Genomic DNA, 25,286 nt, shown 5'->3' on the forward strand with positions numbered 1-25,286 from the left:
ATGCAGCTACGAGGGAACATTGGGGTTCAGTGCTAATTAGGTTTAAGCTGACTGCCTTACAACAACCCAATAACTCATTATGTAATTATGAAGTCGCTCAGCACAGCACTGTGTATCGGCTTGAGTGCTGTGTGTGAGTCTTGAGCTGCATTTGATGCCTTTTAAAACAGCCCCACCACAGCCGTTAGACAGCAGGGCATTGTTGTATTGTTTTGTAGCTGTTTGCAGTGAAAACTGTGACAGCGTGTACAATATAGCATCGTTTAGGACACAATAGCAAAAAGCCATTGCAGTCAAGACAATGCTGCACTTCTGTAGACTGAGGACAGTGGTGATTTAAAAAGGATGCGAGACAGGCTCCATTTTGAATATAATACCCATTATAGATCTTGAAGTATTCACAATGCACCACTTAACGGCAAACAAAGACCAGGCGCTGTTTTTCACACAGATACAGACTCTAATTGTCGCATTATTTGCATTGAGGCAGTGCGATAATAAAAGAGGCACGGAGCATATCATGTCAGTTAATATTCGTGCAGGCAAATCTGGACAGGTGATTAGCGGTCAGCTATTTGTTCATGCATAGTGGCTGCAAGATATGGCCCAATGACTCACTGTATTACCAGCTGAGGTACAACAGGAAGGGCTGTTTTACCCTAACAGTGGGTTTATTATGCCCTACAGATAATGTAATATAATGCTATTTACATCATATCAGAGATGAGTCGTAAGGTCAGCGAAACTTTCGAATCAGGTACCGCAGAGTTAGATTGAGTTTTCCGAGCTGAAGCTCTCATTTGGGTACTACAGAAAGGAAGGCATATTTTGTATTGCAGGAGATCCAGCACTCAGAACAAGGTCATGACCTCTAATTTCCAAAGCTCATGCGTGAGCACTTCTTTCAGCGCTGCTGCCTTTCCAGCACCTTAGTCCAGCTTCGAACTCTTGCACTGCTTAAACAGACTAACCACACTCCTATGAACTACATCATGAACATCTGGTATTTAGTGGGCATCCCTTAAGCTAGTTTCTTCAAGGTGATTTTGTTGTTTTCAAATTTAAGGACAGTTGACATGGGGGTATTGTAAGTACAGAAAAAGGTCCCACTTTATATTAAGTTGCCTTAACTACTATGTACTTACATGTAAATTAATCATTTGATACAATGGACTTATTGTGTACATTAATGTTTTTACATTGTACTTATATTTTAAAAACACCTGCATGTAATTACATCTGTAATTAATTTCTGTAATTACATTTATAATTATACTGTTGACCCATCCCTTACACCTTACCCCTACCCTTAAACCTATCCATACCACCAAAGCTTTCCCTAACCTTACCCGTACCCCACCTCAATAGCAGCAAAAGTGTTTTGTAATTCAGTATGAACCCAATAAGTACATTTTACTTATTTTTTGATGTAAGTACATAGCAGTTAAGGCCACTTAATATAAAGTGGGACCCAGAAAAATTACACTAATGTGTATTGTGTCAAAATTGTATGTAATTAGATCAAATTGTGTGATATAAAGTCAGAATTGCGAGTTATAAAGTCAGAATTGCGTGTTATAAAGTCAGAATTGTGATATAAAGTCAGAATTGAGTGTTATAAAGTCAGATTTGCATGATATAAAGTCAGAATTGAGTGTTATAAAGTCAGAATTGTGAGTTATAAAGTCAGAATTGAGTGATATAAAGTCAGAATTGAGTGATATAAAGTCAGAATTGAGTGATATAAAGTTAGAATTGAGTGATATAAAGTCAGATTTGTGAGTTATAAAGTCAGATTTGTGTGATATCAAGTCAGAATTGAGTGATATAAAGTCAGAATTGAGTGATATAAAGTCAGAATTGAGTGTTATAAAGTCAGAATTGTGAGTTATAAAGTTAGAATTGAGTGATATAAAGTCAGATTTGTGAGTTATAAAGTCAGATTTGTGTGATATCAAGTCAGAATTGAGTGATATAAAGTCAGAATTGAGTGATATAAAGTCAGAATTGCATGTTATAAAGTCGTAATTGCAAGATATAAAGTCAGAATTGTGTGATATAAAGTCAGAATTGAGTGATATAAAGTCAGAATTGAGTGATATAAAGTCAGAATTGAGTGATATAAAGTCAGAATTGAGTGATATAAAGTTAGAATTGAGTGATATAAAGTCAGATTTGTGAGTTATAAAGTCAGATTTGTGTGATATCAAGTCAGAATTGAGTGATATAAAGTCAGAATTGAGTGATATAAAGTCAGAATTGCATGTTATAAAGTCGGAATTGCGAGATATAAAGTCAGAATTGTGTGATATAAAGTCAGAATTGAGTGATATAAAGTCAGAATTGCATGTTATAAAGTCGGAATTGCGAGATATAAAGTCAGAATTGTGCGATATAAAAACCAGAATTGCAAGATATAAAGTCAGAATCGCGAGTTATAAAGTCAGAGTTGTGATAAAAAAGTTAGAATTGAGTGATATAAAGTCAGAATTGCGTGATATAAAGTCAGAATTGCATGTTATAAAGTTGGAATAGCGTGATATAAAGCCAGAATTGCAAGATATAAAGTCAGAATTGCGAGTTATAAAGTCAGAGTTGTGATATAAAGTTAGAATTGAGTGATATAAAGTCAGAATTGTGTGATATAAAGTCAGAATTGAGTGATATAAAGTCAGAATTGAGTGATATAAAGTCAGAATTGAGTGTTATAAAGTTAGAATTGAGTGATATAAAGTCAGAATTGTGAGTTATAAAGTCAGAATTGAGTGATATAAAGTCAGAATTTAGTGATATAAAGTCAGAATTGAGTGATATAAAGTCAGAATTGAGTGATATAAAGTCAGAATTTAGTGATATAAAGTCAGAATTGCATGTTATAAAGTCGGAATTGCGAGATATAAAGTCAGAATTGAGTGATATAAAGTCAGAATTGCAAGATACAAAGTCAGAATCGCGAGTTATAAAGTCAGAGTTGTGATATAAAGTTAGAATTGAGTGATATAAAGTCAGAATTGAGTGATATAAAGTCAGAATTGCGTGATATAAAGTCAGAATTGCATGTTATAAAGTTGGAATTGCGTGATATAAAGTCAGAATTGAGTGATATAAAGTCAGAATTGCATGTTATAAAGTCGGAATTGCGATATATAAAGTCAGAATTGTGTGATATAAAGTCAGAATTGCAAGATATAAAGTCAGAATTGCGAGTTATAAAGTCAGAGTTGTGATATAAAGTTAGAATTGAGTGATATAAAGTCAGAATTGCAAGATATAAAGTCAGAATTGCATGTTATAAAGTCGGAATTGCGAGATATAAAGTCAGAATTGAGTGATATAAAGTCAGAATTGCAAGATACAAAGTCAGAATCGCGAGTTATAAAGTCAGAGTTGTGATATAAAGTTAGAATTGAGTGATACAAAGTCAGAATTGAGTGATATAAAGTCAGAATTGCAAGATATAAAGTTAGAATTGAGTGATATAAAGTCAGAATTGAGTGATATAAAGTCAGAATTGAGTGATATAAAGTTAGAATTGAGTGATATAAAGTCAGATTTGTGAGTTATAAAGTCAGATTTGTGTGATATCAAGTCAGAATTGAGTGATATAAAGTCAGAATTGAGTGATATAAAGTCAGAATTGAGTGTTATAAAGTCAGAATTGTGAGTTATAAAGTTAGAATTGAGTGATATAAAGTCAGATTTGTGAGTTATAAAGTCAGATTTGTGTGATATCAAGTCAGAATTGAGTGATATAAAGTCCGAATTGAGTGATATAAAGTCAGAATTGCATGTTATAAAGTCGGAATTGCAAGATATAAAGTCAGAATTGTGTGATATAAAGTCAGAATTGAGTGATATAAAGTCAGAATTGAGTGATATAAAGTCAGAATTGAGTGATATAAAGTCAGAATTGAGTGATATAAAGTTAGAATTGAGTGATATAAAGTCAGATTTGTGAGTTATAAAGTCAGATTTGTGTGATATCAAGTCAGAATTGAGTGATATAAAGTCAGAATTGAGTGATATAAAGTCAGAATTGCATGTTATAAAGTCGGAATTGCGAGATATAAAGTCAGAATTGTGTGATATAAAGTCAGAATTGAGTGATATAAAGTCAGAATTGCATGTTATAAAGTCGGAATTGCGAGATATAAAGTCAGAATTGCGCGATATAAAAACCAGAATTGCAAGATATAAAGTCAGAATCGCGAGTTATAAAGTCAGAGTTGTGATATAAAGTTAGAATTGAGTGATATAAAGTCAGAATTGAGTGGTATAAAGTCAGAATTGAGTGATATAAAGTTAGAATTGAGTGATATAAAGTCAGAATTGTGTGATATAAAGTCAGAATTGAGTGATATAAAGTCAGAATTGAGTGATATAAAGTCAGAATTGAGTGTTATAAAGTTAGAATTGAGTGATATAAAGTCAGAATTGTGAGTTATAAAGTCAGAATTGAGTGATATAAAGTCAGAATTGAGTGATATAAAGTCAGAATTTAGTGATATAAAGTCAGAATTGCATGTTATAAAGTCGGAATTGCGAGATATAAAGTCAGAATTGAGTGATATAAAGTCAGAATTGAGTGATATAAAGTCAGAATTGCATGTTATAAAGTCGGAATTGCGAGATATAAAGTCAGAATTGTGTGATATAAAGTCAGAATTGAGTGATATAAAGTCAGAATTGCATGTTATAAAGTCAGAATTGCGTGATATAAAGTCAGAATTGCATGTTATAAAGTCGGAATTGCGAGATATAAAGTCAGAATTGTGTGATATAAAGTCAGAATTGAGTGATATAAAGTCAGAATTGCATGTTATAAAGTCGGAATTGCGAGATATAAAGTCAGAATTGAGTGATATAAAGTCAGAATTGCATGTTATAAAGTCGGAATTGCGATATATAAAGTCAGAATTGTGTGATATAAAGTCAGAATTGCAAGATATAAAGTCAGAATTGCGAGTTATAAAGTCAGAGTTGTGATATAAAGTTAGAATTGAGTGATATAAAGTCAGAATTGCAAGATATAAAGTCAGAATTGCATGTTATAAAGTCGGAATTGCGAGATATAAAGTCAGAATTGAGTGATATAAAGTCAGAATTGCAAGATACAAAGTCAGAATCGCGAGTTATAAAGTCAGAGTTGTGATATAAAGTTAGAATTGAGTGATATAAAGTCAGAATTGCATGTTATAAAGTCGGAATTGCAAGATATAAAGTCAGAATTGTGTGATATAAAGTCAGAATTGAGTGATATAAAGTCAGAATTGAGTGATATAAAGTCAGAATTGAGTGATATAAAGTCAGAATTGAGTGATATAAAGTTAGAATTGAGTGATATAAAGTCAGATTTGTGAGTTATAAAGTCAGATTTGTGTGATATCAAGTCAGAATTGAGTGATATAAAGTCAGAATTGAGTGATATAAAGTCAGAATTGCATGTTATAAAGTCGGAATTGCGAGATATAAAGTCAGAATTGTGTGATATAAAGTCAGAATTGAGTGATATAAAGTCAGAATTGCATGTTATAAAGTCGGAATTGCGAGATATAAAGTCAGAATTGCGCGATATAAAAACCAGAATTGCAAGATATAAAGTCAGAATCGCGAGTTATAAAGTCAGAGTTGTGATATAAAGTTAGAATTGAGTGATATAAAGTCAGAATTGAGTGGTATAAAGTCAGAATTGAGTGATATAAAGTTAGAATTGAGTGATATAAAGTCAGAATTGTGTGATATAAAGTCAGAATTGAGTGATATAAAGTCAGAATTGAGTGATATAAAGTCAGAATTGAGTGTTATAAAGTTAGAATTGAGTGATATAAAGTCAGAATTGTGAGTTATAAAGTCAGAATTGAGTGATATAAAGTCAGAATTGAGTGATATAAAGTCAGAATTTAGTGATATAAAGTCAGAATTGCATGTTATAAAGTCGGAATTGCGAGATATAAAGTCAGAATTGAGTGATATAAAGTCAGAATTGCAAGATACAAAGTCAGAATCGCGAGTTATAAAGTCAGAGTTGTGATATAAAGTTAGAATTGAGTGATATAAAGTCAGAATTGAGTGATATAAAGTCAGAATTGCGTGATATAAAGTCAGAATTGCATGTTATAAAGTCGGAATTGCGAGATATAAAGTCAGAATTGTGTGATATAAAGTCAGAATTGAGTGATATAAAGTCAGAATTGCATGTTATAAAGTCGGAATTGCGAGATATAAAGTCAGAATTGCAAGATATAAAGTCAGAATTGCGAGTTATAAAGTCAGAGTTGTGATATAAAATTAGAATTGAGTGATACAAAGTCAGAATTGCAAGATACAAAGTCAGAATCGCGAGTTATAAAGTCAGAGTTGTGATATAAAGTTAGAATTGAGTGATACAAAGTCAGAATTGAGTGATATAAAGTCAGAATTGCAAGATATAAAGTTAGAATTGAGTGATATAAAGTCAGAATTGAGTGATATAAAGTCAGAATTGAGTGATATAAAGTTAGAATTGAGTGATATAAAGTCAGATTTGTGAGTTATAAAGTCAGATTTGTGTGATATCAAGTCAGAATTGAGTGATATAAAGTCAGAATTGAGTGATATAAAGTCAGAATTGAGTGCTATAAAGTCAGAATTGTGAGTTATAAAGTTAGAATTGAGTGATATAAAGTCAGATTTGTGAGTTATAAAGTCAGATTTGTGTGATATCAAGTCAGAATTGAGTGATATAAAGTCCGAATTGAGTGATATAAAGTCAGAATTGCATGTTATAAAGTCGGAATTGCAAGATATAAAGTCAGAATTGTGTGATATAAAGTCAGAATTGAGTGATATAAAGTCAGAATTGAGTGATATAAAGTCAGAATTGAGTGATATAAAGTTAGAATTGAGTGATATAAAGTCAGATTTGTGTGATATCAAGTCAGAATTGAGTGATATAAAGTCAGAATTGAGTGATATAAAGTCAGAATTGCATGTTATAAAGTCGGAATTGCGAGATATAAAGTCAGAATTGTGTGATATAAAGTCAGAATTGAGTGATATAAAGTCAGAATTGCATGTTATAAAGTCGGAATTGCGAGATATAAAGTCAGAATTGCGCGATATAAAAACCAGAATTGCAAGATATAAAGTCAGAATCGCGAGTTATAAAGTCAGAGTTGTGATATAAAGTTAGAATTGAGTGATATAAAGTCAGAATTGAGTGGTATAAAGTCAGAATTGAGTGATATAAAGTTAGAATTGAGTGATATAAAGTCAGAATTGTGTGATATAAAGTCAGAATTGAGTGATATAAAGTCAGAATTGAGTGTTATAAAGTTAGAATTGAGTGATATAAAGTCAGAATTGTGAGTTATAAAGTCAGAATTGAGTGATATAAAGTCAGAATTGAGTGATATAAAGTCAGAATTGCATGTTATAAAGTCGGAATTGCGAGATATAAAGTCAGAATTGAGTGATATAAAGTCAGAATTGCAAGATACAAAGTCAGAATCGCGAGTTATAAAGTCAGAGTTGTGATTTAAAGTTAGAATTGAGTGATATAAAGTCAGAATTGAGTGATATAAAGTCAGAATTGCGTGATATAAAGTCAGAATTGCATGTTATAAAGTCGGAATTGCGAGATATAAAGTCAGAATTGTGTGATATAAAGTCAGAATTGAGTGATATAAAGTCAGAATTGCATGTTATAAAGTCGGAATTGCGAGATATAAAGTCAGAATTGCAAGATATAAAGTCAGAATTGCGAGTTATAAAGTCAGAGTTGTGATATAAAGTTAGAATTGAGTGATATAAAGTCAGAATTGCAAGATATAAAGTCAGAATTGCATGTTATAAAGTCGGAATTGCGAGATATAAAGTCAGAATTGAGTGATATAAAGTCAGAATTGCAAGATACAAAGTCAGAATCGCGAGTTATAAAGTCAGAGTTGTGATATAAAGTCAGAATTGAGTGATATAAAGTCAGAATTGAGTGATATAAAGTCAGAATTGCGTGATATAAAGTCAGAATTGCATGTTATAAAGTTGGAATTGCGTGATATAAAGTCAGAATTGAGTGATATAAAGTCAGAATTGCATGTTATAAAGTCGGAATTGCGATATATAAAGTCAGAATTGTGTGATATAAAGTCAGAATTGCAAGATATAAAGTCAGAATTGCGAGTTATAAAGTCAGAGTTGTGATATAAAGTTAGAATTGAGTGATACAAAGTCAGAATTGAGTGATATAAAGTCAGAATTGCAAGATATAAAGTTAGAATTGAGTGATATAAAGTCAGAACTGCATGATATAAAGTCAGAATTGCATGTTATAAAGTTGGAATTGCGTGTTATAAAGTCAGAACTGCATGATATAAAGTCAGAATTGCATGTTATAAAGTTGGAATTGCGTGATATAAAGTCAGAATTGCAAGATATAAAGTCAGAATTGCGATTGTTGACTTTTAAGCCATTTAGGTGTTAGCATCTTGCTAAATGTATTACTTTTACATTTATTGTTTTTTCCTTCACCTTATCAGACCTGTGACCCACCATTTGAGACCCACTCAAAGTCACGAAGGCTTGCCTCCACTCCTTTGTGACAGAACTTTTGCCATGACAGCAACAAGAACAAAATAAAACCACTGTGATTGTCAAAATCTTCTTTAGCTGTCAAGGGAGGATGTCTCTGCCGTAAGACACGACAGGTCGGAAGCCGGTAGACGTGCAATTGTCGTCCAAAATCTTTGGCAGAGAAAACTGTTGCGGGGGTGTGAAAATTGAGCGCATGTTCCCGTCACTGTCAGTCACAGCATGCCTTCATCTCTGAATGGAGTGACACACAGAACATCTGTTTGCTTTTAAATTGTGCTCATTTCCCTGATCACGCTGAGGCTTCAGTTGTTCTCCATGTCACATTGGCCTCTCTTATTATTCAGTCTGATACAGAGGAAATGAAGTCAGAATGAAGCTAAGCAACAACTTCCTGTTTGTTCCAGTTTGTTTGTTAGCAATATGTAAAAATACTTCTTATGTAAGAGGGTGACTGTAGACATGCTGTTAAAAATGAGATTGGGTGAGAGAGAGATGGAAATGGAGTGAAAGAGAAAGAAAGTGAGTGAGAATATCAAGAGATGATGATTTGAAGGACCTATGATGTGGTGATTGGATGAGAGGCAGCTATTCTTTGTCATTTCCTCAGAATCGGGGAGGATGTAGAAACTCAGATCATAGTATTTATAAGTGATGCTTTTCTATTCAGCAGGCAAAAGCACATTTTAATAACTAGCATTATGTGGAAACAGGTGACATTGGATTTGATCAGATCAAATCAAATGATTAGATCATTTGATCTATACATTTTTTACCTATGTCTAAGAATAGAGGTGTTTGCAAAACTCAGGTTACTACGAATTTCAGGCCCCGTCCCAAATGGCACTACCCTTACGTTTGCACGTAATTGTGAAGTCCACGAGACCATAGAGTGTCCCGTTTTAGGTTTTAGAAGGGTGCTCGTGGGCGCCCCCCTTTTGTGGCTGATATGCGCTCTCGCCCTCGATCTTAAAGGGTTAGTTCATCCAAAAATGAAAATATGGTCATTTATTACTTACCCTCATGCCGTTCCACACCCGTAAGACGATTGTTAATCTTCGGAACATAAGTTAAAATATTTTAGTTGAAATCCGATGGCTCCGTGAGGCCTCCATAGGGAGCAATGACACTTCCTCTTCCTCTTCCTCTCTGATTTAAAACAGTTCATGTGAGTACAGTGGTTCAATATTAATATTATAAAGCGACGAGAATATTTTTGGTGTGCCAAAAAAACAAACAAAATAACGACTTATTTAGTGATGGCCGATTTCAAAACACTGCTTCATGAAGCTTCGGAGCATAAATGAATCAGTGTATCGAATCATGATTCAGATCGCGTGTCAAACTGCCAACGGCTGAAATCACGTGACTTTGGCGCTCCGAACAGCAGATTCGATACACTGATTCATTTATGCTCCGAATCTTCCTCCGAATAATTTTTGGGTGAACTAACCCTTTGTATCTTCAAAGATTCACTTAGAAAACTAGAGGTATTAACTATATTTCCAAATCGTAAATTGAGTTGCAAAAAAACAATCAAACTGAATATTGTGAAAGTAGTCTGCAAATAAGAACAAAATACTAATTAATTCCATGTGTGCAATATAGAAATTATTAGAAGTAACATATTTTATAAAGGTTTTTTCATCGTAGTGTCTGCAGGAAAGTTTGGGGTCATGAGATTTTTAAAATGTTTTTGAAAGAAGTTACTTATGCTCATCAAGGCTGCATTTATTTGTTTAAATACAGAATAAAAATAGTAATATAATTAAATATTATTATACCTTAAAATAATTTTTGAATATATTTTAAAATGTAGTTTATTCCAGTGATAGTAAAGCTGAATTTTCAGCATCATTACTCCATTCTTCAGTGTCACATGATCCTTCAGAAATCATTCTAATGTAATGTAATATCTAATATTTATTAATATCTAATAAAATTTATTATGATAAATTTTGAAATCAGTTGTGCTGCTTAATATTTTTTGCGGAGTGTCTATTTACACTAAGTTCAACTCAAGTTTTAAAAAAGACATGCAAAGTTCAACTTCTTGCAGCAGTAGCGAGTAAGTTTCACAGACCTGACTGGTTCGAATCCGCCTTTTGCCGAGCATATTTTTAATAAAAATGAAAATAATGTTCTAAAAGTAAAAATAAACTGCAAATGAGTGTTAGATAAATGTTAAAAGTGTTTATTGGGTAGGGTTAGGGGAAGGTGTAGGGAGGGTTTTTATTCTCCCAATAAGGCAGCATCCATTTAATAATTTAAATAAATATAATCATTTACACTCTATGATATAACTGCATCCAGTTAATGTGCAAAAATATCAAGGGACAAATAGTATCTGCCAATATATAGCATCTAATTACTATTTACTCTTATTGCAAAGAAATTATACTTTTACATGTAAAACATTTTAGCTGGTTAAACTTAGAAATGTAAGTTCACCTGCTGCCTTAAAAATGTGAGTTAACTCAACTTGAAGATAAGCTTTGTTTCAACTCAAAAATAGTCAAGACAATGCATTATTTTAAGTTAAAATTTAAACTTAAAGTTATGCATTGTCTTGACTATTTGTGAGTTGAAACAAAGCTTATGTAGGGAAAACACCCTATGAAGTAAAATTAGCTCAAATTAAATATTTATAGGGAATTATAAAGAGTTGTTTAGATTACGACCGAGCAACTGATTCGTCCAGCGTTCATTTGCTCGAGCCGTAATAAGCTCTTGTAACGGATATAAATATCCAACAATCGTGAAAACACTGATTAGAGCACGGTAACTTGATCACAGTTTAAGACATTAAATCATAAAGCACATAATACAAGACACTTTCCTTTTAAAATCTACAAGAGATTTTATTTATTCTAACACAAACTAATCTAACACAAAGGCACGCACACACACACACACACATTCATACGCGTTGCAGTAAGAAGGAAATGAGAGAGAAAGAGTTTTGAAAGATAGAGAGAGAGAGAGAGAGAGAGAGAGAGAGAGAGTGATCTGATTAACCGAATTCCTATCAATGCATTTCAAGGACCAGAACGAACCATGAATCATTCATTTATGCACCAGTTCAGTTTTGGTCTGGAGGTACTTGCTTGCGTTGACTTAAAGGTGAATTTCCCTCGTCGTGCAGAGAGGGGTTTCCCAAGTCGATGATTGGTCCAGATCAGGTCCGTGTGGAACAATGAAGGAAGTCTCTTTGTCGCTGGAGTTGAAGCGGCAAAAGTCGTTGGTTGAACTTTGCGGCGAAACGTAGGACACGAGACTTTCAGCGGTAAAGGAAAATTAAGTAAAGAAAAGAAAAGTGAGTGAAGGTGGGATGGCTTGAATGAGCGGCTGGTCTGTTCTTCTTGTTACTCCATTGTTCTTGGTACTCTGGTCATGGTTTCTCTTACCAGAACTAACCAACTCCAGTTCGTTTACTAACCAACTTCTCTCCGTTCACTATCTTGCAATATGATCATTTAAACTTAGTTGTTTGTCACACCTCTGAGGAGTCTTGGCCAATCAGACATTGTCCTGTTTCAAGAGGGCCTTCCTCTGCCCCCAATAAAACATAAGTGTCACATCCCGGTCTGTCTCTGCTTTAGCAGATTGCCATTTTAACATAATTGCTGTTAAATGGGATACAATACATTTTAAACAGATTTCATTCAAGTCAGGATATAGGAAAGGGGGAAAGAATCAAATTAAGTCCAAATAAGGCATACTTTCAGTCATTCAGTCAAGAGTTAACACATTTACATGAATTGTGAGTGTTTCTAAAGCCTAACTGTTTACAGGTAGTACTTGTGGACACATAATGCAAAATGTATGTAGTTAAAAGATGTTTGATAAGTCCGTTAAAATTGTTGGAACAATTTTGAAGCAGATTTATTTGTTCAACAGTCTCTTTGGCTCTCCTGTGAAGTAAGGAAACAAAAGGGTCTGGATTGTCTCTCTGTCTTCTTGGGTGACCCTTTGGTATGTCGCTTCTGCTATCAGGAAGCATGTGTCGTAAAAGTAATCAGCCTGGCTTTATCTGCAGACGGTTCGGAGCCGGAACCTCAATTCTGAATTAGAATTATGTTTTGAAAGAATCATCTAAATGATTCATTTGTCTGGTTCGTCCACAGTTCTTACACTTATCTTCAAGTTGAGTTAACTTAGGTTTAGTTGAGTTAACTCAGATTTTTAAGGCAGCAGGTGAACTTTAATTTCTAAGTTTAACCAGCTGAAAATGTTTTACAGTGAATAGAATCGATCACTTTTTTCACCTAGTGTAAATAGCATATCACTAAGAAAATGCTTAGTGTATCACTTAGTGTAAATAGAATATATTGCTATTTGCACTGTGTAAATATCATCTATTGCTAATAAAATATGCTATTTTCACTTAGTGTAAATAGCATCTAATTGATATTAACACTTTAAATATCATCTATTGCTAAGAAAATATGCTATTTTCACTTAGTGTAAATAGCATCTAATTGATATTAACACTTTAAATAGCATCTATTGCTATTTGCACTTAGTGCAAATAGCCGCTGCCATATTTTTGTGGTGGTACTTGTTTCAGTATTCTTCAAAAGAACAGCATTTAATCAAAATAGAATATATAAATGCCTTTAATGTCAGTTTTTGATTAATTTAATGCATCCTTGCTGAATAAAATAATTAATTTCTTAAAAAAAACATCTTACTGACTCCAAACTTTTAACGTTACTGTATCTTCAAAGAAAATAAAAGGTTAATCCACTTTAAGATAGCTTGTATGTTTTTATGTTCATTTGGGGAATTTTATTTGCATTTTAAAGTTTCTATCCTGCATTTTTAATGCAATATTAAAAAAATAAATTAGCATTACATTATGTAAATGAAATCCAGTTATTTTCTCCCAAGAAGCAGACAGACTAATAATTGAACATTTGTATTTTATAGAGCTTGAAAAGAGATCTTAACAATGTCACAAACTGTGCTCAGATTTGCCCAGATAGGAAGGTCTGTGATCAAGAGTCAGAGAAAGGTAATTCAAAAGAGCTTAACTTCTATTGAACCTGAAACAATCCATTAAAGATCTGTATGCAAGAGGCACTGTGAAAGACCATCCTCAGAGCTGTAAAACATTTCCTCTGAGAAATAAAGCCTCAAAATGTTTGTCATTCCTGGTGTTATATTTATGATAAATATAGTAAGACAGGCAGAATGAAAGAGAGAGAGAGACTGAAATAAACAGACAGGTTGTTGGATTTCCGTCGAGCACACATGTAACTGCGTTAGCATTTTCAAAGCTCAGCCCACGTAGGGCCATGAAAATGTTTTCGGATGCTGAAGTGATATATTCTTTGATAAAGCGCCATGAGTTCAGATGTTTGCGCGAGACAGAGAGTTGGTGAAAGGTGGAGTCTGAGCCTGGGTTTGATCCCGGCCTTGTTGTGATCCTATATAAGTCAGTGTATTAAAGTCCAGACGCCTCTCAGTCATAAATCATTCATTCGCTGACTCGCTCTCTATCACACACGCTCACTTCGCTATTGATGAAATTATGAAGAGACGGCCACCGTGGCTGTGAAGAAACGGCAAAAAGGAAAAGGACAGAAAATATCTTGAGAAAAATGCTGGAAGCTTCCAGGGGAATAATGTGTTAAGCTTTCGGCTCTGCAATAAATCTATAGTGTGTGTGTGTGTGTGTGTGTGTGTGTGTGTCCATCTGAGTAACATTTTTGAGACAAAGAAGTGTGTTGTGGTTGTTGAGGTCATGAGTGTGTCTTCATTTTGAATGCTGGTCTTTTTGATCATGAGTGATCTTCTTTCCGGCGCCCTAAACCCCCTGAATTCATGATTTCCCCTGTGGCACATCATTTATATTCCATGGAAAATTCAGAGCCTCTATATTAGTGATCATTTTAGACACCAGACAGGCTGCATTTATTGGCATTGATGAGTTAAAACTTGTCTGTATTCCCTCTCTAATTAGCAACATTGATGATCTGTATGTGTGTGTGTGTGTGTGTGTGTCATTACTTGGTCAGTGCTGCGATGGAGTCTTAGTTATACATCCTTTTTTCCTCCACACACTTGGTTAATTAGCACTAGCTTACAAAACGAATTAGCTGTCAGTCCCCTGAATCCGGCTGAATCTTTTTCCTGAGATGTGACACTGAAAAATATTTTCATTGCTTTTGATCGTATGACTAACAATAAACAAGAGATCTCTCCATAATGCTCTGAACTCACAATGAACTATCAAATATTTTTTAAAGTCTTTTCAAGGGGAAAAAATGCTTCTATTTAGTGACAGACTTTTAATATCAAGGAACAATCACAATGTTTTAGTGGATATGTTTCATTATAATTATGGACCTCAAATTCATTTAATATATTTAGAATATTTAGAAGAACAGCACTGGAATATGCATAAAAAATAAAATAACATTTGTGAAAATGTTAAATACTAATTCACATTTAAAGTGCCCCTATTTTGCTATATTTACAGGGGCTTTTGCACCACAGGAACCTTTTCATAGTTCCTAGAACTACTGGCTGAAGAACCCGGATTTTGCCGCGTTCGCACCACAGGAACTAGGAACAATTTCAGTTCTAGGAACTCCTTTTGGGGGACTAAATTAGCTCATACTTCAGAGTAGGGTCTAAACCAGTACTATAGGAACTATCAGTGACGTGAGTGTACGATGATTGGTCAAACACCGGCACCCGACATTTTTAAAAAAGCCGTGTAAACATATTTACTTCACGAACATGGAAAACAGTGAATAATGGCATTTACCTGTTGTCTGCAGGGTTGTGTTCTTTTCTCCACCCCGATGACATGTAATACTAAAAGTTTTCATAGGAGATTTCATCTCTTAGCCCCACTTTTTGTTCTTTCAGAAAATTATGAGTTTACATTCCATCTTCATTATCACAAAACCCATGACACACAACAAACACAGCTCCGATCACGTCATTCTCCATCCACTGATTTTTAGCGTATGCCGCTGTCGGCCACTTCACAGTTCCTTTTCCCGGTGCGAATACAACCAGGAACATGGCCTGGGGGAGAAATTAGTTCTCGGGAAACTATCCTAGTGGCCAGTAACTTCCTTTAACTCTTTGGTGCGAAAGCCCCTAATGGTTCCTAATTTTGTTTTGGAGGTCTCCTACAATAGATTTACTTGCATCCAAGGTCAAAAACACCTGCAGCATCTGAAACTGTTAGATTAAGTATTCGGTCTCTCTAAACTCCTCATTTCTTAGAGTCTACTCTGTTCTGATTGGTCAGATGCCCCAGTCTGTTATTATTGGTCTACCGCTTACAGTGCATGTCGAAAACAAAACGGCCATTACCATATCTGATTCTCATCTCTGGATCTTCCTCAGCGCTTGTATACACAGTGATATGAACAGTAATGATGGCTTCGGTTTGATCGGATCAGTTCAAGTCCGAGTCCTCGTCCATTGGAAATGCATGCAATGTGGATTTGATTTTACAGAGCAGAGAACGGCGTCTTCTCGACATGTCAACCTCACAAACCAAACACTTCCATGCCTCATCTACAACTACAGTGTTTGAGGGTCAAAGTAGACATTGTTCGCAGGCAGCCAATGAAGACCATGGACTGGCATTATGCAAATATGTTACAAACCTACATAGGTTTGAGCAGGAAGTAAAGGCCTTTGCACACTGAGTCCGAAATTTTCGCATGCGTTTTTTCGTATTCGCAATCCTAAAAATTTGTCACGCACCGAGACCTTGCACACTGAGTCCGATGCGTAATAATGAATGCGTTGCGAAAAAATCGCAAAACAAATGGCAAAACAATACAAAATGAAGTCTTCAAGCAGTGAGCACGATTAGTTGTCTCCTAGAGAAAAAGAAAGAGAAAATATTGGGTCTATTCAATCCCGAGATTGCATAGAAAGAAAGGAGAATTCACCTCATCAAGGAGCTGCGGGATTATCCGAGCGTTTCAAAGTTTACTTCAGAATGTCAGTGGCTCTGTTTGATGCTTTACTACTGGCACAATCTGTCTTTATATTCGGTCTCTTTGTATTCCTCACGTTGTTAGTCATTCAGTGCTGCTGTTTTGTGCTGTAGACGACGTGGATCAACTTGTCAGATGGCATTCTGGATTTTTGCATTCGCGTACGGTGGCTCTGAATTGTCAAAACGTCTCTCAAAATGCGTGCCACGGATGCGAAAAACGCAGAAAATCGAACCTGATCCGAATATTTTTTTGACGGACGAAAGTTTCGGAGGCAGTGTGCAAATGCGATTGACATAACGTGAGGTCGAATTTATTTTTTAACGTGCGAAAGTTTCGCATGCGAATTTCGGACTCAGTGTGCAATGACCTTAAGGCTGGAATTACTGAGGACTCGTTGCAGAGAGTTCAGAATCGGTTCTTTCTTTTGGGAGACAATAACTTTGATATTTGAAACTTTGAAGACCTTTTATATTCATGGACATCTATATTATATATAATAGGGGCACTTTAAAATTAATTTGATTTGTTTTACTTAGTGTTAAACTATATGGTGTGTGTGTGTATTTTGTGGTTGCAGGAAAAAGAGAAACTTTATGTTGAGCTGAAACACATCCTTGCTCGGCAGCCCGGTCCGGAGGCAGCAGAAAAACTGCAGGTTTATCAGCGAACTCTCCGGGAGAAGACCAAACAACTGAAGGTCCTCTAAGAAATATGATCTTTTCTTGTCTCTTCTGTTCTTTCTTCTACTCTGAGATAAAGTAACATAATAAAAGTGTTTAATAATGATAATAATAATAATAAAAAGTAATTTTACCAAATTATAATTTAATTTAATGCTATTATTTAAATTAAATTAAGTTCATTTTCTAATTAAATTAATTTATTTAGGTTTTTTTTCCCCCTCTTTTATCTGGATCCCCCTTCCCACTCACTAAAGGGTTTTTCTCAAATAAATCATTCCTCCTCTCCCTCCTCTCCCTCCTCTCCCATCCTCCTCATCTCCTTATTCCCCCTCTCCCTCTCACCATCACACAAAATGAATAATTAGTTACTTCACCACTTAATTAAGAGTTCAGGTCCATCTGGAGACAGCGACCACTAATGTCATTTTTAATGAGTCAGTTCGGTTTAAGCTGCCTCGTACTGTCCTATTAAAAAGGCAGGAAGCAGAGATGAAAGCAGTTAAAAAGTTATGAGCCTCTTCTGAGACTTAGGTGACCTTATAATATCCATATGGCCTTGATATACGTTGATCTTTAAGCTGCGTTTTGATCAGGTTTTTGCCATGTAATGGCTAACATTAGGATCCAGGAAACTAACCCAGGATCTGAAAATGAGGCAAACCATCCTCTGCAATTGAGACAATAGAGGGTGCTCTGTTACATTCGCCATTCTTTTAAAAAATGGATGTAACAGACGTTAAAGACTCAAAACTCCCTAGCTCGGCAGAAATTCGGAGCTGATCTATTAGAATATCTGCAGTGCGGAGTATAAAACTCTCTGGCGCCCTTGAACTTAAAAATAAAGGCCCGAAGGTAGGCATAGGGGGGTTTAACTTTCTGATAATTTATTGCCAAGCTTAAAATGAGTTACGCACTGCAGGCATCACTGGCAAAGCTTTAAATAAACAAAGCTAGGCGTAATTAACATTAGAACAGAAGCCCTACTAATGAGCCAAACAGAAAAATCATCTCATTCTTTGTTTTGATTGAAGCATGTCCTCCCGCTCCAGCCCCCCTTTATGAAATTAACATTAATTAACACCGGTCTTTTGACTCTCCATGCTTGTTTGGAAAATGTTTTCAGAGTTTTGTCTTTATAAAATACCCATGTGAGGCAGAATATTATTATACGCTTTATGAAAACCTCACAGCTGATGAAGTATTTTGTTAATTTAAAAGTGTTATGTGCCAGAAGTGCAGTTTTTGCTTGAAAGTTGGTTAAACAATGCAAATTTTGGCCCAGTTCACCACCCGAATCTGAATTTCCATCAAACCTGTTTCAGCTGTTGCAGAAAAAAACAACATTGTAAAAAAAAAATAATAATAAATCGTTAAATTTACAGTAAACAACTGGCAACTGTGGTTGCTAGAAATTTACTGCAAAAAAAAAATGGTAGCAACATGTTAGGTTAGCAACATGTTAGGTTTTACAGATTTAAATTAAATTTACAGTAAAATTTCATTAACTGACAAATTGTTAATTTACCAACCTAATGAAGTACTAATATCTGTTTTGTACCTTGGTGACAACCACCAAAAACAGGTGGTGATGAGAGAGTCACATGATGAATCAAAGCTCATCACAGGCAGCTGAGAAGGTGCATACCAATATACACCGATCAGGCATAACATTATGACCACTGACAGGTGAAGTGAATAACACTGATTATCTATTATCTACTGGCATCTGACCTGTTAGTGGTGGGATATATTAGGCAGCAAGTGATAATTTTTGCCTCAAAGTTGAGGTGTTATAAGCAGAAGACTGGGTCAGAGCATCTCCAAAACTGCTGCTCTTGTGGGATGTCCCCAGTCTGCAGTGGTCAGTATCTATCAAAAGTGGTCCAAGAAAGGAACAGTGGTGAATCTGCGACAGGGTCATGGGTGGCCAAGGCTCACTGATGTATGCGGGGAGTGAAGGCTGGCCCATGTGGTTCGATCCAACAGAAGAGCTACTGTAGCTCAAATTGCTCAAGAAGTTAATGCTGGTTCTAAAGTTGTCAGATGGCCAGGTGCGTGTGCGTCGCTTATCTGGGACACATGGTGCGAGGATGCACAATGGGAAGAAGGCAAGACGTATACAGTGGGTACGGAAAGAATTCAGACCCCCTTAAATTTTTCACTCTTTGTTATATTGCAGCCATTTGCTAAAATCATTTAAGTTCATTTTTTTTCCTCATTAATGTACACACAGCTCCCCATATTGACAGAAAAACACAGAATTGTTGACATTTTTGCAGATTTATTAAAAAAGAAAACTTGAAATATCACATGGTCCTAAGTATTCAGACCCTTTGCTCAGTATTTAGTAGAAGCACCCTTTTGATCTAATACAGCCATGAGTCTTTTTGGGAAAGATGTCATGTTGTTTTTCACAGCTGTATTTGGGGATCCTCTGCCATTCCTCCTTGCAGATCCTCTCCAGTTCTGTCAGGTTGGAGGGTAAACATTGGTGGACAGCCATTTTTAGGTCTCTCCAGAGATGCTCGATTGGGCTTAAGTCAGGGCTGCCACCACCATGCTTCACTGTTGGGACTGTATTGGACAGGTGATGAGCAGTGCCTGGTTTTCTCCACACATACCGCTTAGAATTAAGGCCAAAAAGTTCTATCTTGGTCTCATCAGACCAGAGAATCTTATTTCTCATCATCTTGGAGTCCTTCAGGTGTTTTTTAGCAAACTCCATGCGGGCTTTCATGTGTCTTGCACTGAGGAGAGGCTTCCGTCGGGCCACTCTGCCATAAAGCCCCGACTGGTGGAGGGCTGCAGTAATGGTTGACTTTCTACAACTTTCTCCCATCTCCCGACTGCATCTCTGGAGTTCAGCCACAGTGATCTTTGGGTTCTTCTTTACCTCTCTCACCAAGGCTCTTCTCACCCGATAGCTCAATTTGGCCGGACGGCCAGCTCTTGGAAGGATTCTGGTCGTCCCAAACGTCTTCCATTTAAGGATTATGGAGGCCACTGTGCTCTTAGGAACCTTAAGTGCAGCAGAATTTTTTTTGTAACCTTGGCAAGATCTGTGCCTTGCCACAATTCTATCTCTGAGCTCTTCAGGCAGTTCCTTTGACCTCATGATTCTCATTTGCTCTGACATGCACTGTGAGCTGTAAGGTCTTATATAGACAGGTGTGTGGCTTTCTTAATCATGTCCAATCAGTATTATCAAACACAGCTGGGCTCAAATGAAGGTGAAGAACCATCTCAAGGATGATCAGAAGAAATGGACAGCACCTGAGTTAAATATGAGTGTCACAGCAAAGGGTCTGAATACTTAGGGCCATGTGATATTTCAGTTTTTCTTTTTTAATAAATCTGCAAAAATGTCAACAATTCTGTTTTTTTTTCCCATCAATATGGGGTGCTGTGTGTACATTAATGAGAAAAAAAAAAAAGAACTTAAATGATTTTAGCAAATGGCTGCAATATAACAAAGAGTGAAAAATGTAAGGGGGTCTGAATACTTTCTGTACCCACTGTATATACCATATACCTAAGCATTGTTGCAGACCATGTACACCCTTTCATGGAAACGGTATTCCCTGGTGGCTGTGGCCTCTTTCAGCAAGATAATGCATCCTGCCAAGCAAAGCAAAAATGATTCAGGAATAGTTTGAGGAGCACAACAACAAGTTTGAGGTGTTGACTTGGCCTTCAAATTCCCCAGATCTCAATGCAATCGAGCATCTGTGGGATGTGCTGAACAAACAAGTCCGATCCATGGAGGCCCCATCTTGCAACTCGCAGGACTTAAAGGATCTCCTGCTAACATCTTGGTGCCAGATACCACTGCACACCTTCAGGTGTCTAGTGGAGTCAATGCCCCGACAGGTCAGGACAGCAAAAGGGGGAACAGCACAATATTAGAAAGGTGGTCATAATGTTATGCCTGATCGGTGTATAGAAGGTGCACAGTGTCATTCACACAAATACTAAACACCATCATGGTAACACACATAACATTAAATGCAGTAAACATTAATTTGACAACATTAGATGTAACAAAAATCCCTAACGAACATAACTGATGAGAAAAAACTAAGAAAAACCAAGAAGAAAAAGTTATTTAAATGAAAATACATCAAACCTTAAGTGTAACACAGGTAATTCTGGGAATGACAATTTACATTTTTTTACTGTAAATTATACAATGACATTGTTTTTCACTTCCCCAAACTGTAAATTTAACAGTATTTTACTGTAAAATTACATTAAATGTATGATTAGATCTATTACAGTAATTCACCATATATAGAACGGAAAATTTTTGTTAACCAGTTAACAGTTGTTTTACTGTAGCATTTTTACAGTTTTTTAACCGTTAAAATCACGGGGCCCTATTTTACAATCTAAGCGCATGGTCTAAAGCGCATGGTGCAAGTGCACTTAGGCCATGTCCGAATCCACTTTTGCTAGTTTAACGACAGGAAAAATGGTCTAAAAGGGTTGTCAATGAGTAATGGATGTGTTTTGGGCATAACGTGAAATAAACCAGATCAGTTTCATCTAACATTCCCTTTAAAAGCCAGTTGCGTTTGCGCCATGGTAGATTCGCTATTTACACGGTGGAATTTGCAAGCAGAAAAACTGAACGATTCTCTAGCGAGGAAACAGATCTGCTCGTGCGCCATTGACTTTAGTTGGTCGATGCCGCAGTCTATTTTAGTTACCTGAAAATAGCAATGCGCCGACAGTGTGCCTGAACACACCTCGTTTTCAGACCAGCATGCCTATGGCCACACAAATGCATTTGCTATTTAAAAAATATGGCACAGGACGTGAAAATGATAACTGCGTCGGGCTGAAACTAGCAAAAAACACGTTGCGCCGGGTGTATGATAGGGCCAGATATTTTACAGTGAAAACAAAACTGAAAGCTAATACGAGACAGACCTGGAATTAATTTATTGAAGTTTTTTGTTTATCAAATTATTTTGATTCGATATTGTGGATGGAAAACATTTAAAGCAAAAAACTTTGAACTTTATGAATGGCAAATTCTTTCCAAATTGTTCAATCCAAAACCAGTTCTGCAGCACAGCACATACGGGATTTCTTCATTTATTACGCTCTCTCGCTCTCTTTCCTCTCTCACTTTCTGTCCATCTTCCTCCTTCTCTTTAGCATCTCTCTTCTCGCTGTTCCTTTGATTACTGAGCTCTGGGCTGTTGGGTCACCTGCACTATGTGGGTGGTTTCAAGCACATTGGATGAATGACAATTAGAGCTTGACTGATATGGGCAAAGATTGACGGAGATCAATGAGATGCCGCAGAGGAAATCACTCCATTCCTTGCTCGGAGGGAGAGATGAGGTGAACCGCGTGTTAAGCCGAACACATCCTCAGTGATAGATCACAACTGTACAACTAGGACACATTTATAGCAAAAGAGGTGCCTACTGAAGGGTGAGCGCGGCTTTGGGAAACATTTTAAAGTAATTGACGAATGGGCTCTTAGATGCTTTGCAGTATTTAGATGGTGTGCAGCAAAGCAGTGGATATAAACGCTATAAGCTATTTTTAGTGTTTTATCAAGGTTATGGGGTGTTGTTCAGTTTTGGGTAAGTTACTCTAAAAATGTAATTACCTACTACTAATTACTTTTTCAAAGGTGCAATTAGATTGCTGTACTAATTACTCTCTCTAAAATGTATTGCATTACTTACTACTAATTACTTTCTTAATTCCATATCAACCTCGACCAGTTAGACATGAAACTGCTCTGAACAAAGTATTTAAAGGGAGAAGGTGACATTAAAAACATACATTTTAGCATTAAGGCTTATGCACACCGGGACGAATATCGCTCGTGATCATTGCCGACATTTAACGCCTCGTGACGTGGGTTTCAAACATAGCTTGTCCAATCAGATTTTTGATTGCACTAACAAAATTTGTTTTATTGTACAGTACATTTTAAGTTCATCTCTAACCTTTTTTATTTCTTCCTCAGGCCCTAACAGCTGAGCTCAACATGCACGAGTCCCAGTCAGAAGACTATAAATATGAAATCGAACGTCTGGCACATGAACTCCAGGAAGTCAAGAAAAAATACCTCGCACAGAAACGGAAAGACCAGGAGTACAGGTGAGAAAGAAATGAGTTAACCCAAAAATTACAATCCTGTCATTTACTTACCCTCATGTTCTTCTAAACCTGTATGACTTTCTTTTGTGTAACAACTTAACTTTTTAAAGCTTTAGGCACTGTTAGTGAGGATGAGTAAATAATGACAGAATTTTCATATTTGGCTAAACTAAGCATTCAAAAATAGCCATAATGTCGGTATTTGAGTGTGTGTGCATGTTGATTCAGGTGGAAGACGTTAATCCCAGATCAGCATAAAATGTAACACTATATTCATGGTATAAGTCAGACCAGCAGGAAGCGCTCATAGTGTTTGTATGTGCGTAGTGTCTGTGTATCCGTATATTTCATGGTCCTGACAGAAAATGACCTTCAGTATTGCCAACAAGCAGACATGAACGGCAGCCTCTGACACGGATGAAAATGATACCTCAAATAACGGCGAAAAAGGAAAAAGGCATTTGGAGCTGCAGAGAAATCAATGAGCCAGTGAATTGGAAAGATTTCTCTCATTTTGTCTCTGTGTTCTTGGGAGCAAATCGTGACACCCAAAATTATAGAGTGATGCAAAGCCGGTCTGTTTTACTCTGAGAAAAACGCTGATTAGTAGGACCCTGCCAAGTTCCACTGCTATTGGCCTTCGATCTAATGAAATTATGACTAATCATGTGTTATTTTGGAAGCATGTCTGTTGCTTAACCTGGGGAGTCTTATTTTCTAAAGCACTTACTTGAGAGAACATTGATTTGTATGTATGCAATCTGCTACACACTACGGTTACCAAAATACACACTTATCGCAACTACTCAGTCACATCCAGAACTTTTTCAGTTCCTGCATACACACATCCTTTCAGAACACACACACAGAGGGCCTTATTTGTGAAACACGAATAGAGAATTATGCATGTAAAGCCATTTTTATGTAAATGGACCATTGAATTGAACTTTGATTTAAACATAAATTAGTTCTGCACATTTCATTAATAAATGCAATTTCTGGCTTAGACATGAGCAAAAATTTCATAATTGCATAAAAAAGAGAAATTTGTTACCAAAAAAAATAACAGAGGACATGATAGCTGCGTCTCATTTTGAAGGCTGCGTTGCATTTGTTGGCCACATATGTCATCAAGCATGTATGTAACTATAATAAAATTATGGTCCTTGTGAAGTGTAAATTGTTGCAATTTCCTGATGACTTTGGAATGTAATGGTTACTTTACTGAAAATGAGGCAGTCTCTATGACATGTGTAGCCTACAAAATGAGATGCATCTAACAAATTCTTGAGATAAGGGACAAAACGTCCTACACACAGAAGCCCTCTTTATTTTGAAAAATAAATAAATTCATCAAAATAAAAATACTTAAAAAGTTACATCTAAAGGAAATCTGGATACTCAGGACAGTCATTGCTTTTATTTTTAAATAATTTAGTTATTATTATTTAAAAACTTGGAAAATATATGTAATTTAACCTGTCCTCAGCATGAGGTCACAAAGTAAAATTGTTAAACATGTTTAAAAATGCAACAAATAAAAAAATATACATTTAATTTGAAAGTCATCTGTATATCAAACAATACAAAAACTAAGTCTTGAATTATATTTTCCTTAAAAAAAAAAAAAAAAAAAAAAAAGCCTAACAAAGTTGTGTCCTCACTTTGTCTCAACTCCGTCAGGATTTTTTATAATTCTGAATAAATCAGGCAATGGGTTGGTCTCTTTAACTCTGAGGAGCACTTAATTTTTCCAGCTCATTGTGGATCTCACAGTGTCACCCCAGTGTAATAGTTTCTGTAAATAGTTGTGGGATAAATCTTGGCATTTTGAGTTTATTAAGGCAGTTACATCTGTGAAAGAAAACAAAATTGCTCCACTGTACAACACGTGGTTAAGGTGAAAAAAATATTAAATTTTGTCAACTCC

At 35.7% G+C, this 25,286-nt stretch overlaps 1 protein-coding gene across 1 annotated transcript in view; it reads left to right on the plus strand.

Moving 5' to 3' along the window:
* The window catches only part of cfap58 (cilia and flagella associated protein 58), a 144,443-nt gene that overhangs the window by 97,729 nt on the left and 21,428 nt on the right, over positions 1-25,286 (plus strand). Inside the window, exons 16-17 of the mRNA XM_067404945.1 lie at positions 17,125-17,244; positions 23,223-23,356. Of these exons, the coding sequence (XP_067261046.1) occupies positions 17,125-17,244; positions 23,223-23,356 (254 nt within the window). The remainder of the gene's footprint in view (positions 1-17,124; positions 17,245-23,222; positions 23,357-25,286) is intronic.

Source organism: Chanodichthys erythropterus, chromosome 12 (genome assembly GCF_024489055.1).
Source record: "Chanodichthys erythropterus isolate Z2021 chromosome 12, ASM2448905v1, whole genome shotgun sequence".
Lineage (NCBI taxonomy): Eukaryota > Metazoa > Chordata > Actinopteri > Cypriniformes > Xenocyprididae > Chanodichthys > Chanodichthys erythropterus.